Source organism: Polistes canadensis, unplaced genomic scaffold, assembly GCF_001313835.1.
Source record: "Polistes canadensis isolate GaletaPanama2010 unplaced genomic scaffold, ASM131383v1 scaffold_148, whole genome shotgun sequence".
Lineage (NCBI taxonomy): Eukaryota > Metazoa > Arthropoda > Insecta > Hymenoptera > Vespidae > Polistes > Polistes canadensis.
Window position 1 is genome coordinate 303553 of NW_014569695.1, and position 15066 is coordinate 318618.

A 15066-nucleotide genomic window follows, 5' to 3' on the forward strand; every position below is an offset into this window, starting at 1 on the left:
AAAAAAAAAAAAAAAAAACAAAAGAAAAAAAGAAAAAAATACGTCGAAATAAAAATAATCTATATATATATATAAAAATAATGATAATATATATATATATATATACATATATATATTATCCACAAAATCGTGTAATAATTAGCGCTGTATTCTCTATAATTCTACCGAGAAATAAAAATACTCGATTAGTTACAGATTCGATTTCAATTTTAACATTATTTTTCTTGCACACATAAGTATATTCTATCTATATAATACTTATATGAGTTAATGATTCTCTTAATCGTACAGGATAAATATACGTCAAATTATTTCAATGCAATAACGATTCGTTAGAATCATTACCGATTGTTTAATATTCGAATTGAATTGAAATCTTATTCGTTCATTAATGTACATTGCAAATTAAATGAAACAAGGTATGCTGATTTAATCGTCATGTTATAGATAAATGTTTAATGGTAAGTATTTATCACATATTGTTAAAGGAAGTGTTATCTTATAATAACAGATTGCAGATGGTCTGATAAATCGATTACAGATTTGTAGGAATTGTTTGTTGTATATCTTGGCATTTAACTTGCATTCAAAACAAAAAAAAAAAGAAGAAAAGAAAAACCAACATAAATATGTTACAATAAATTTTCCTTATCTAACATTTTCTCGGAATAATTATCTTCCAATAAAATTCCTCTTATACAATGCAAACGTAATCGATGAAAGAAAAAGAAAAAGAAACAAAAAAAAAAGAAAAATTTTTTTATTGATAGTGCAAACTAAACGATAAGGTATCGTAAATTTTTCTAATTAAGAAGTATATTTATATGAGGGTTTTTCCTAGATAGTGCATCACAATTGCAAACATGTTGCGCGTCGTTTGCATTTGTTCATTGTTGTTCGCAACAAGTCTAGTCAATGGGGAGATCAAAAATAAAGGATGGTGGAAGAACGCGGTTTTCTATCAAATTTATCCGAGGAGTTTCATGGATTCCGATAATAATGGAATTGGTGATTTGAATGGTAAGAATTAATTATAGATTTTGTCGGAAAATACTTCAATCATTTTTCTCACCTAACATTAAAACTGAAAACAGGTATTACTTCGAAATTGGAACATTTCGTTGACGCTGGAGTTGATGGGATATGGCTTTCGCCTATTTTTGCAAGCCCAATGGTAGATTTTGGTTACGACATATCAGATTTCAAAGCAATACATCCAGATTTTGGTACGATGAAAGATTTTGAAGAATTATTGGCAAAATCGAAAAAACTTGGATTAAAGGTATCTATCTATCATTTTAATTGTTCGTAAATTTGAATAAAAGGATTAATCCGTCATATAGAAATATTTATCACGATATTATTTGCTTATATATTTTTTTTAGTTAATTCTCGATCTCGTGCCAAATCATACGTCAGATAAACACGAATGGTTCCAAAAGGCTCTTGCAGGAGATCAAAAATACAGGGATTATTATATTTGGAAAAAAGGACGAAAAGATGATGGTGTAACTCCACCTAACAATTGGATCAGCGTTTTCAGTGGTCCTGCATGGACGTATAATAAAACTACGAAGGAATGGTATTTCCATCAATTCGAATACAGACAACCAGATTTAAATTACAGTAATCCTCAAGTACGAGCCGAGATGGAAGTAAGTTAAATGAATTCTCATTGAAAATTGCATTTCCAATTGTAAACGTTTCATCATACTTTTTGTTTTTTTATGGGTTTATTTCTAGGAAGTCATACGATTTTGGCTTCGTAAAGGTATTGATGGTTTTCGAGTAGACGCAGTTCCCCATTTATTCGAAGTTGACGATCTTCGTGACGAGCCTAGAAGTTTCGATCCAACTACAACGGAACGTGATTACGCTTATTTAGATCACATTTATACCAAAGACGATCAAAGAACTTACGATTTAGTTAAAAGCTGGAGAAAAGTTCTCGATGATTATGCCAATGCCAATAACGAGGATGAAAAAGTAAGAATACGTTTAATAAATTATCTTCCTGATATAACATTAATCGTATTTAATTATCAATATTCTTGTTCAGAAATAAATATTATTAATATTAGTCTCAAAGGGAATTTTGGACGGTTGTTAAATCTTATGAACAATTTATTTTGAACCAGTTGTACGTTTCGTCCCTTACTTGGGATTTCATATATTATATAAACGTTTTAGGTAATGATGACTGAAGCATATACCAATTTAAAAAATACTACGAAATATTATGATTACGGTGCTCACATACCGTTCAATTTCAAACTTATCACTGATGTTAATCACACAACTAATGCTACCAAATTTAAAGAAACTATCGAATCATGGATGAGAGAAATGCCAAAGGATGGAGTTGCCAATTGGGTTGTAAGTTGATTACCCATATATTTTAATGATCTAATAACGATCGTATAACAAATTATTTCATAATGAAATGATTTTATTTATAGTTGGGAAATCACGATCGCAGTCGTACGATCTCGCGTTATCCAGGTAGGGGTAATCAAATGCTCATGTTACCAATGATTTTACCTGGAATTGCCGTTACTTATTACGGTGAAGAAATTGGTATGATTGACAAAAGAGATATTTCCTGGGAAGACACGCAAGATCCACAAGCTTGCAATGCCGGTAAAGACAAATACGTTGAACGATCTCGCGATCCAAATCGTACACCTTTCCAATGGGATTATACTATTAATGCAGGTAAAAGAAAAATAGAAAAACAAAAAAAAAAACAAAAAGCAAAAGTAACATTTGTAATTGACAAATTTCATGAACGTTATTAAATCAAACGAATTTATTGATCGATAGGTTTCAACAAAGGTTCTAAAACGTGGCTACCTGTTCATGAAAATTATAAAGTATTGAATTTATTAAATCAAAAGAATTCTACCGAACAATCGTTCTACAAGATGTATCGATCTTTGACTAAATTACGGAAAACATCTCGCGTTCTTAAGGATGGCTCATTGAAATTAAAAGTATTGAAACTGAACACGGATTATTGTTACAATTGCGAAATATTATCTATCACTCGTGAACTTCCTGGAGAATCAATGACTCTGTTAATGAGTTTCTCACCAGCTGTAACAACTCGCGTTAATTTGAAGGATGTAATGACCCTTTATAACAATACGTATGTTGAAATCGATGCTTATCATACAGAAAGGTAATTATTAAATAATCATTTTTTATTCGGACTATTATAATATTTGTTAATCCTTTTTTTTTGACAACCCCTATATGGGTAACGAAAATGGTTACAAATTTAATTGAATGATTTTTAAATATTATATTTTTTCATTTACAGATATAAATTATATTTCAACTACGCATACATTGTTCCTTGGGAAGGAATCGTCATATCGTCTAGCAATTAAATTAATTACCTTCAGTATTTCATGTCATTATGCAAAATTCTTGCATAATGCGTGTAACTTTAGTGATATAACTTGAATAAAATATTATTAAAAGGCAAACGTTTTCTATTTAAACCCGAAAAACATAGTGGTCATTATTAATTTTGCGATTAACAATTAATAATAAATCTAACTTTTAGAAATGTATTAATGGGAAGACTGGAAAAATAGTAATACAAGGTATAACATGACAATTCAGCAAACATAAATAAAAATTCAATCGCATTATTGATTATTATCGGACTCTCCATGGTATAATATCGAAATCAATATTTATTTCGCATGTTACTTATCGATAAAATCTCTTTTGAGTATTCAATACTTCGTTTGATCGTGAAAAACGATAATTAATTTGAAAATAAATAATTGGTATTAATTCACGTATTATCAACGTGCATGCCTTTGACTTTGAAGCAGTGAAAAAGGTCAACAAGTCATACAAGTTAAAACATAAGTCTAGTATACACGTAGGAATTTTTACAATCTTCAAATAGAATTATTTTCGTGTGATAGAATTTTATTTAATAAATATTGCAATATATGCATAATGTATAATTTGTTATAATAAACATATTTTATCATATTCTTCCTATATTTTCAAATGTAATTTTAATGTTATTTAAAACCCAATAGTTTTTACTCATTCTTTGCTACAGTTTTCAATCAATATAAAATATGTTTTATCTTTTACGATCTCTATGTAGGATAATTGTTCCTATGGGGTTTTTGCATGAACGACTACGGGGTTTATGATTTGATAACGATAAAGTTAAAATTCGTTTGATATATATATATATATATGTATATATTTCTTTTTATATTATCCTTAAACATCAATAAAAATTTTAATTAAAATATTACATAGTTTAATTATATTTTCAATAAACTCTTTTCTATGCAATATTTAGATTTGTTTTTGTATTACCATTTAATAAATGTACTCGATTACTTATCTATATATAATTTTTCTTGCAAATATATAATATATGTATATATTTTATGTAACAAGTATAATTGCTTTGTATACACAGAATAAGTTAGGTTACTATAAGACAATGATTATCATTTTGAATTGCTTTTGTAGAAATTTCACGATTAAACGATAATCGATTAACTCGTTAAGTAGGGTACTTTTATTTAATCATCATTCCAGAGATAAAAACGTATCATAATAAGTACGTGTTGTGTTACGGAATGTATTGAAGATTATTTTAATCAAGATTTACGATACGTCATACGATCAAACGAAAGATATTATAAAAGTGTTCATATTTTTTTTTTTTTTATTGTTTATTCCCGTTAGAATTATAATAAACCAATCGCGTATAATTTCGTAAATAATCGATAATCTTTTTCTAGCACAAATAAAAACTATTGTTCACAATATTATATCTAAAAGAAAAACAAAACAAAACCAAAAGAAAAGATTAAGCTATATTACTTAACAAATAATTATAGATCTTTTTAATATCGTTAAATTATTGATAACAGATAGCTTATCAGAAAATTCAATAATTTAGGAATATATTTATAAGGAAGTTCTTCAGCAGAGGTAATGCATCACAGTTGCAAACATGTTACGTTTGCTTTGCTTATGTTCATTGTTGTTCGCAACAAGTCTCGTCAATGGCGAGATTAAAAATAAAGTATGGTGGAAGAACGCAGTGTTCTATCAAATTTATCCGAGGAGTTTCATGGATTCCGATAATAATGGAATCGGTGATTTGAATGGTAAGAATTAATTATAGATTTTGTCGGAAAATACATCAATCATTTTTCTCACTTAACATTAAAACTGAAAACAGGTATTACTTCGAAATTGGGACATTTCGTTGACGCTGGAGTTGATGGAATATGGCTTTCGCCTATTTATGCTAGTCCAATGGTAGATTTTGGTTACGACATATCAGATTTCAAAGCAATACATCCAGATTTTGGTACGATGAAAGATTTTGAAGAATTATTGGCAAAATCGAAAAAACTTGGATTAAGAGTAAGACAATTTCTCTTTGTTTTTTCTTGTTTTCGTTTTCAAAGATCTTTGAAATCTATTTTATGTAGATACTTTCATGATAATTTTATTATATTTCAAAGGTAATTCTTGATTTCGTACCAAATCATACGTCAGATAAACATGAATGGTTCCAAAAAGCTCTGGCTGGTGTGAAAAAATACAAGGATTATTATATTTGGAGAAAAGGACGTAACAACGATGGTGTAACACCACCTAATAATTGGATTAGTCGATTCAGTGGTCCAGCTTGGACTTATGATAAAACAATGAACGAATGGTATTTCCATCAATTCGAATACAGACAACCAGATTTGAATTACAACAATCCTGAAGTGCGAAAGGAAATGGAAGTAAGTTAAATGAATTCTCATTAATAATTGCATTTCCAATTGGAAACGTTTCATCATTCTTTTTTCTATTTTATGGTTTTATTTTTAGGAAGTTATTCAATTTTGGCTTCGTAAAGGTATTGATGGTTTTCGAGTTGATGCCATTCCTTTTCTTTTTGAGCGTGATGATCTTCGCGATGAACCTAGAAGTTTTATACCAGGTGTTACAACTCGAGATTATGGTTATTTAAATCACATTTATACTAACGACGATCAAAGAACCTATGACATGGTCAAAAATTGGAGAAATGTTCTCGATGATTATGCCAACGCCAATAACGAGGATGAAAAGGTAACAATACATTTTGAAAATATTGTTAATTATTATTCTAATTATATCTAATTGTATGATTGCGTAAATGTCTATGTGTCAGAAGAAATAACAATAGGTTTACTAATTCGTGATGAATCAAACGAATGAAAGAGACTATAATTAGGTGAAAGGAAAGAAAATAGGGCAGTCCCTTTAACGAGGGCATAGGACGACTAGCTTCTTTCAAACTGAAATTAGTTTTATTCTGTATCGTATTTGTATAATTGTAATCGTGTGTAATATGTTATAGTTATTTAGTAATTACAAGTTTTCGTGTGTTTTCTTATTTGTAATCGTTTAAAGTGTTACCTTTTTCTTTATCCGAAGGTCGACATTTATGGGCGTGTATTCTCATTTTTAATACACGAATTATTTCTTTTTTTTTTTTTTTAAAAGTCTGACAAACAACATTCTACTATAGCCAAACATTGAAACGTAATAAAATCATTAATCAAATATTTGTGCACGTTTTTAAGGTGATAATGACCGAAGCTTATAGTAATCTACAAAATACTACGAAATATTATCAGTATGGTGCTCAAATACCATTTAATTTTCAATTGATCTCAAATACCAATCACCAATCGAAAGCGGCTGATTTTAAAAGAATTATTGAACAATGGATGGAACATACTCCAAAGAACGGAGTTGCCAATTGGGTGGTAAGATGATATATCCTGTTATGATTTAACGATTGTATAACAAATTATATCTCGTAATACAAGCATTTTATTTCTAGTTAGGAAATCACGATAACAGTCGTATCGGGTCACGTTTCCCAAATAGGACTATACAACTGAGTATGTTACTAATGATCTTGCCAGGAGTTGGTGTAACTTATTATGGTGATGAAATTGGAATGGTAGATAAAAGAGATATATCCTGGGAAGATACAAAGGATCCCCAAGGTTGCAATGCAGGAAAGGATAAGTACCGAAATGAATCTCGTGATCCAGAACGTACACCTTTCCAATGGGACAATAGTAAAAATGCAGGTAAAAATTGTAAATATCATAATCATATTTTTATGATATTACAAAAGTTACATAAATAAATTTATTAAAATGATTGACTGACAGGATTTAGTAAAGCTAATAAAACGTGGATTCCGGTCCATGAAAATTACAAGAGATTGAATTTAGAAAATCAGAAGTATTCTAAAGAACAATCGCTATACAAAATATATCGATCGTTGATTAAATTACGCAAATCATCGCGTGCACTTCAGAAAGGTTCATTGAAAGTAAATGTGTTGAAACTAAACACGGATTACTGTTACAATTGCGAAGTATTAACCATCACTCGAGAAGTTCCTGGAGAATCAGTTACTTTATTAATGAGTTTCTCACCAGTTATAACGACTCGTGTTAATTTGAAGGATGTTATGACCCTTTATAATAATACCTACGTTGAGATCGATGCTTATCATACTAAAAGGTATTTCAATAATTAATCATACCTTTTTCTTATTTAGCCTATTAAAATATCAATACAATTGAATTCATTTGTGATTTTATTTGTTCATTCGCAGATTTAAAAAATCTCTCAATTTCGCATATCTTACACCTTGGGAAGGAATGGTCTTATCTTCTAGCAATTAGATTTTTTAATCACAATATTGGATGTTTTATATGCAACATTTTTAATTGGATCTTGACGAAATGATGAGGATCGCGAATTGAATGATCTTCCTTTAAAAATTTGTAATAGTAGGAAAATTACGAGTATAAATAAAAAGGAACTTAACTATCCAGCGAGAGAATAGAAAGAAAAATTCTATCGCATTGCTGATAATTATCTACTCTACCGTTGTGTTTTATCGTATCAATATTTATTTCTCTTATTCTTTATCGATAAAATCTCTTCGAGTATTCAATATTTCTTTTGCTTGTACGGAACGATAAATTAATTGAAAACAAATGATAGTTGTGTAATAAACGTCCATTGTTTGGACTGTGAAGCAGCGAAAAAAGTTGTAATATTCATTTAGTATACACTTATAAATGTATCTATCATTCTTATGATAAAATTATTTAATAAATTCTGCAATATGTATAACGTATAATTTCTTAGAATAAACATATGTTACCATATTCCTGTATTTTTTGTATACAGAATAAGTTTAAAAAGACAATGATTATCTTTTTGAAACTTCTCTGCACAAATTTAACGTTTATAACGATGATCGATTAATCCATGAAGTAGGGTACTTGTATTTAATCATCATTCCAAAGATAAACGTATCATAATAAATACGTTTTGTTACGTAACTTAATAAAGATTATTTTAATCAAGATTTGTGATACGTTGTCTGATTAAACGAAAAATATTATTAAAATCTTTCTTACTTTTTTTTTTTATTTCCATATTAGAATATATAAAATAAATTATTGATGTATAGGTTTGTGATTAAATAGTTTTTCTATTTAAGAAAATAATGTAATCTTTGAAATGAATAAAAATAGGTGTTAGAAATATTATTTTGTTAAAATTTGGTCTATATATTACTTAAAAAAAATTATCAGATCATTTTGATAGCTCTAAATTATTGATAGTTGATAGCTTATCAGAAACTTCAACATTTTAGGAGGATATTTATATGGAAGACCATCTTCGTTAGTTCATGACAGTTGCAAAACATGTTCCGCGTGGTCTACTTTTGTGCCTTGTTGCTAGCAACGGGTCTCGTTAATGCTGAGATCAAAAATAAAATATGGTGGAAGAATGCAGTGTTCTATCAAATCTATCCACGAAGTTTCATGGATTCCAATGGTGATGGAATCGGTGATTTGAATGGTAAGAATTAATTATAGATTTTTTTTTGTCTGAAAATACTTCAATCATTTGTTTAACCAAAACATCATGGTGTTTGTTAATTAAACAGGTATTACTTCGAAATTGGAACATTTCGTTGACGCTGGTATCGAAGGAATATGGCTTTCACCTATTTTTCCTAGCCCAATGGTAGATTTCGGTTACGACGTATCGGATTTCAAAGAAATACATCCAGATTATGGTACCATGCAAGATTTCGAAGCACTGATCAAAAAATCAAAGAAACTTGGATTAAGAGTAAGACAATTTCTTTGTATTTTTTTTTTTTTTTCATTTCAATATTCTCGTAAGTTATTTTAAATTAATTTTATAGATACATTCACACGATAATTCGTTTATCTTTCAAAGGTAATTCTTGATTTCGTACCAAATCATACGTCCGACAAACACGAGTGGTTCCAAAAGGCTTTAGCTGGTGAGAAAAAATACAAGGATTATTACTTTTGGAAACAAGGACGAAATAACGACGGTGTAACACCACCCAACAATTGGGTCAGCGTTTTTAGTGGTTCTGCGTGGACTTATAATGAAACTTTGAAGGAATGGTATTTCCATCAATTCGAGTACAGGCAACCAGAATTAAACTTTAACAATCCCGATGTGCGAAAGGAGATGGAAGTAAGTTAAATGAATTCTCAATTAAAAATTGCATTTCCAATTGAAAACGTAATATCATTCTTTTTTTCTATTTCTAGGAAATCCTTGTATTTTGGCTTCGCAAAGGTGTAGATGGTTTTCGAGTTGATGCAATTCCCCATTTATTCGAACGAGATGATTTTCGCGATGAACCCAGAAGCTTTATACCAAATACTACAACACGTGATTATGGTTATTTAGATCACATTTATACCAAAGACGATCCACGAAATTATGACATGGTACGAAGTTGGAGAAAAGTTCTCGATGATTATGCCGATGACAATAACGTAGATGAAAAGGTATAAAATCAATAATAAACATTTTTGTCAATTATTTATATCATATTTCTCGCGAACATGTTTTAGATTGTAATGACCGAAGCTTATACTAATTTAAAAAATACTACCAAATATTACGACTATGGTGCACAAATTCCATTCAATTTTTACTTCATCTCTGATGTCAATCGTCATTCAAAAGCGGCTGATTTTAAAAGAATTATCGATGGATGGATGTCAAATATGCCAAAGGATGGAGTTGCCAATTGGGTGGTAAGATGATATATCCTATTATCATTTAACGATTGTATAACTAATTATATATATCTCGTAATACGAACATTTTATTTCTAGTTAGGAAATCACGATAACAGTCGTGTAGAGTCACGTTTCCCAGAAAGGGGTATGCAACTGAATATGTTAACAATGATCTTGCCTGGAGTTGCAGTAACTTATTACGGTGAAGAAATTGGTATGGTAGACAAAAGGGATATATCATGGGAGGACACCCAGGATCCACAAGCTTGCAATGCTGGAAAGGACAAGTACCAGGGTGCATCTCGCGATCCAACTCGTACACCCTTTCAATGGGATAATAGCAAAAACGCGGGTAAAAATTTCAACGATAATCTTAAATGTCAGGATAATATATTTATGATATTATTAATTATCAAAATTTATCCAATTTGATTGACAGGATTCAGTACAGCTAATAAAACGTGGCTTCCTGTTCATAATAATTACAAGAGATTGAATTTAAAACGTCAGAAGAATAGTCCGGAAGCTACCACTTATAAAACGTATCAAAATTTGATTAAATTGCGAAAATCATCGCGTGCACTTCAGAAAGGTTCATTGAAAGTAAATGTGTTGAAATTAAACACGGATTACTGTTACAATTGCGAAGTATTAACCATCACTCGAGAAGTTCCTGGAGAATCAGTTACTTTATTAATGAGTTTCTCACCAGTTATAACGACTCGTGTTAATTTGAAGGATGTAATGACCCTTTATAATAATACCTACGTTGAGATCGATGCTTATCATACTAAAAGGTATTTCAATAATTAATCATACCTTTTTCTTATTTAGCCTATTAAAATATCAATACAATTGAATTCATTTGTGATTTTATTTGTTCATTCGCAGATTTAAAAAATTTCACAATTTCGCATATCTTACACCTTGGGAAGGAATGGTCTTATCTTCTAGCAATTAGATTTTATAATCACATTTTATATGCAACATTTTTAATTGGATCTTGACGAAATGATGAAATACGAGGATCGCGAATTGAATGATCTTCCTTAAAAAATTTGTAATAGTAGGAAAATTACGAGTATTAATAAAAAGGAACTTAACTATCCAGCGAGAATATACAAAGAAAAATTCTATCGTATTGCTGATAATTATCTATCAATATTTATTTCTCTTATTCCTTATCGATAAAATCTCTTTGAGTATTTGTTATTTCCTTTACTCGTACAGAACGATAAATATTAATTGAAAACAAATGGTAGTTGTATAATAAACGTGCATGATTTGGACTTTGAAGCAACGGAAAAGGTTATAACATTCATATATGAAACCCTAATTTCTTTTCAATATAATTATTCGTGTGATTGAATTATTTAATAAATTCTGCTATATGTGTAATGTATAATTTGATACAATAAATGAAACCTTGTACATATATTGTTTCGTTTAAATTCAAATTGTGATGTTATAGTTACTTCAAAATATGTTCTTTAAAACTACTTTTAAAAATTACAACAGTTATATTCCAAAAGTAATATTTTAAAATGAAAGTTAGGTACCTTATTATTTATATAATTCTGAAAAATGAATTTTAAGAAAATATAATATTTTAAAGGAATTCAGTACTATATTTAAACTATTTAAAAAAGTAGGTTAAACAATAATTATTGTTAACAATAATTTTTTAAGAAAAACAAAAAAAGCTACGGTTTATTAATTAAAAAATATTATAAGATCGTTTTGATTACATTAAGTTACTGAGAACCGATAGCTAATCAGAAACTTTAATCTATCAGGAGTACATTTATATACAGGTTCTTTTCCGGTAGTGCATTACATTTGCAAAACATGTTGCGGGTGATATACTATTGTTCATTGTTGTTCGCAACGAATCTCGTCAATGGCGAGATCAAAAATATTGGATGGTGGAAGAATGCAGTGTTTTATCAAATTTATCCACGAAGTTTTATGGATTCCAACGATGATGGAATCGGTGATTTGAAAGGTAAGAATTAATGAAAGAGTTTTTTTTTTGAAAATACATCAATCATTTTTCTCACCTAACATCAATCATGATTTAAACTGAAAACAGGTATTACTTTGAAATTGGAACATCTTTTCGATGCTGGGGTTGACGGGTTATGGCTTTCACCCATTTATAAGAGTCCAATGATAGATTTTGGTTACGACATATCGGATTTCAAAGCGATACATCCTGATTATGGTACCATGCAAGATTTCGAAGCATTGATTGATAAATCCAAACAACTTGGATTAAGAGTAAGACGACGATATTATTTTTCTGTTTTATCTTTTTTAATAACATTGCAAACTCTTCTTAATTCGCGTTTCCTAATAGAAATATTTTTCACGATATTATTTGCTTATATATTTTTTAGTTAATTCTCGATCTCGTGCCAAATCATACGTCAGATAAACACGAATGGTTCCAAAAGGCTCTTGCAGGAGATCAAAAATACAGGGATTATTATATTTGGAAAAAAGGACGAAAAGATGATGGTGTAACTCCACCTAACAATTGGATCAGCGTTTTCAGTGGTCCTGCATGGACGTATAATAAAACTACGAAGGAATGGTATTTACATCAATTCGAATACAGACAACCAGATTTAAATTACAGTAATCCTCAAGTGCGAGCCGAGATGGAAGTAAGTTAAATGAATTCTCATTGAAAATTGCATTTCCAATTGCAAACGTTTCATCATACCTTTTGTTTTTTTATGGTTTATTTCTAGGAAGTCATACGATTTTGGCTTCGTAAAGGTATTGATGGTTTTCGAGTGGACTCCATTCCAAATCTATTCGAACATGATGGTCTCCTCGATGAACCTAGAAGTTTTATTCCAAATACTACAACTCGTGATTATGATTACTTGGATCACATTTATACCAAAGACGATCCTAGAACTTATGACTTAATCAAAAACTGGAGAAAAGTTATCGATGATTATGCTAACGCCAATAACGAGGATGAAAAGGTATAACTCATACATTTTAGAAATAATTTGCAATTATTTCATCATATTTCTTAAATATAATTTTAGATATTGATGACCGAAGCTTATACTAATATTAAAAATACTACGAAATATTATCAATATGGTGTTCATGTACCATTCAATTTCAAACTTATCACTGATGTTAATCACACGTCGAGTGCTACCGAATTTAAAAGAATTATCGAAGAATGGATGGAACATACTCCAAAGAACGGAGTTGCCAATTGGGTGGTAAGATGATATATCATCCTTTTATGATTTAACGATTTTATAACAAATTATCTCGTAATAAAAATGATTTTATTTATAGTTCGGGAATCACGATAATAGTCGATTAGCGTCACGTTTCCCAAACAGGGCTATGCAATTGAATATGTTAATAATGTTGTTGCCTGGTGTTGCTGTAACTTACAACGGTGAAGAAATTGGAATGGTAGACAAAAGAGATATATCCTGGGAAGACACCCAGGATCCACAAGCTTGCAATGCCGGAAAGGACAAGTACCGGAATCTATCTCGAGATCCAAATCGTACACCATTTCAATGGGACAAAAGTAAAAATGCAGGTAGGAAATATCAACGGAAATCTTAAATATTATCTCATATCGTGTGATTTTATCTTTAAGATATTATATAAATGAAATTTATCGAATTGATTGACCGATAGGATTTAGCAATGCCAATCGAACCTGGCTTCCTGTTCATGATAATTACAAAAGGGTTAATTTGGAAAGTCAGAAGAACAGCACACAACCGACCCTTTATAAGATGTATCGATCTTTGATTAAATTGCGAAGCACATTTCGTGCTCTCAAGTATGGTGCGTTGAGAGTTAAAGCACTTAAGCTTTACACGAGTTATTGTTATAATTGTGAAGCATTAGTTATTGTTCGAGAACTTCCTGGAGAGACAGTTGCTCTAGTTATGAGTTTGTCTCCCGTGAAAAACATTCTTGTTAACTTGAAAGACCACATGACCCTTTACAATACCACATACGTCGAAGTTGATGCTTACCACGCAGCGAGGTAATTTAACATCCATTCAATTTGATTTTTATATTATTAATAATTCTCATCTTGAAATGAATTTCAATTCATTTCAAACTATGTATTATTGTTTACAGATATAGAACGTATTCCCATCATGTATATCTTCAATCATGGAAATCAGTCGTCATATCCTCGACAAATTAAATTCAACGTCGACAATTAACAATAAAAATTTGATCTCACAATTCAAGGTCCTGCATAATTGAGGATAATTTCAGTGACGTAAACATTTAACTATAATCTTCTCTTGACGTCATAGTTATTAGAAAAAGATATTTATTTATGATTAATGGACTTGTGTTACATGTTAACGAACATACTCGAAATTTCATTTTAAACAATATTCCTTCCTCGTACGATTTCTTTCGATAACTGTTACATTCTTTTTCCTCTTAAAAATTGATTTATAAAAAATAAATTAAAAAAAAAAAAAAAACGTAGGATATTCTTTTTAACCAGTCGTTGCGTATTAATAACAGCAAAAAAAAAGTTGGCATAGAACCGCAACAGCAGAAAAAAATGAACAAGTGCTCACTAACTGATCAATCAAAATCCATACAATTGCTAACTTTATTAATAACTAATTAAATATTATATCGTTTTTTTTTTTAATCTAGTACTTGTCTTTTTCTCTGTACCTGTTCCGAGACAATCGTTCTTAACGAGTAAACTCCTATAATTAATAATTAAAACAAAACATCTATATAAGGTTTTTAATTGTTGTTCGTTTTTAAATGTATATAGAATTTAATTTAGAATTAAGTTAGCATAAAAAACCTACCGTAGTAAGAAACTAATATGTGCAACTTATTGCTCACTAAATGCACATTGTTAATCCAT

At 29.8% G+C, this 15066-nt stretch overlaps 1 protein-coding gene across 1 annotated transcript; it reads left to right on the forward strand.

Moving 5' to 3' along the window:
• Positions 1-43: 43 nt before the first annotated feature.
• On the forward strand, positions 44-14607 carry LOC106788670. The gene is made up of 30 exons (XM_014752127.1): positions 44-1020; positions 1095-1282; positions 1386-1655; positions 1744-1986; positions 2191-2376; positions 2460-2715; positions 2824-3181; positions 4990-5162; positions 5237-5424; positions 5526-5795; positions 5884-6126; positions 6624-6809; positions 6887-7142; positions 7227-7584; positions 7679-7727; positions 8778-8943; positions 9032-9219; positions 9331-9600; positions 9678-9920; positions 9987-10172; positions 10254-10509; positions 10597-10954; positions 11954-12162; positions 12250-12437; positions 12557-12826; positions 12914-13156; positions 13223-13408; positions 13488-13743; positions 13845-14202; positions 14301-14607. The coding sequence occupies exons 1-30, from the start codon at positions 864-866 to the stop codon at positions 14368-14370; spliced, it is 6828 nt and encodes a 2275-aa protein (XP_014607613.1). The 5' UTR covers positions 44-863; the 3' UTR covers positions 14371-14607.
• Positions 14608-15066: the final 459 nt, after the last annotated feature.

What these genes read in the sequence shown, in the direction of transcription:
- LOC106788670 (XM_014752127.1), top strand. Translation starts at nt 864, where the DNA reads ATGTTGCGCGTCGTTTGCATTTGTTCATTGTTGTTCGCAACAAGTCTA. An exon ending in ATGTGCGAAAGGAGATGGAA is followed by an intron (nt 9,601 to 9,677) that starts GTAAGTTAAATG and finishes TTCTATTTCTAG; the next exon opens with GAAATCCTTGTATTTTGGCT. An exon ending in CCAATAACGAGGATGAAAAG is followed by an intron (nt 13,157 to 13,222) that starts GTATAACTCATA and finishes ATATAATTTTAG; the next exon opens with ATATTGATGACCGAAGCTTA.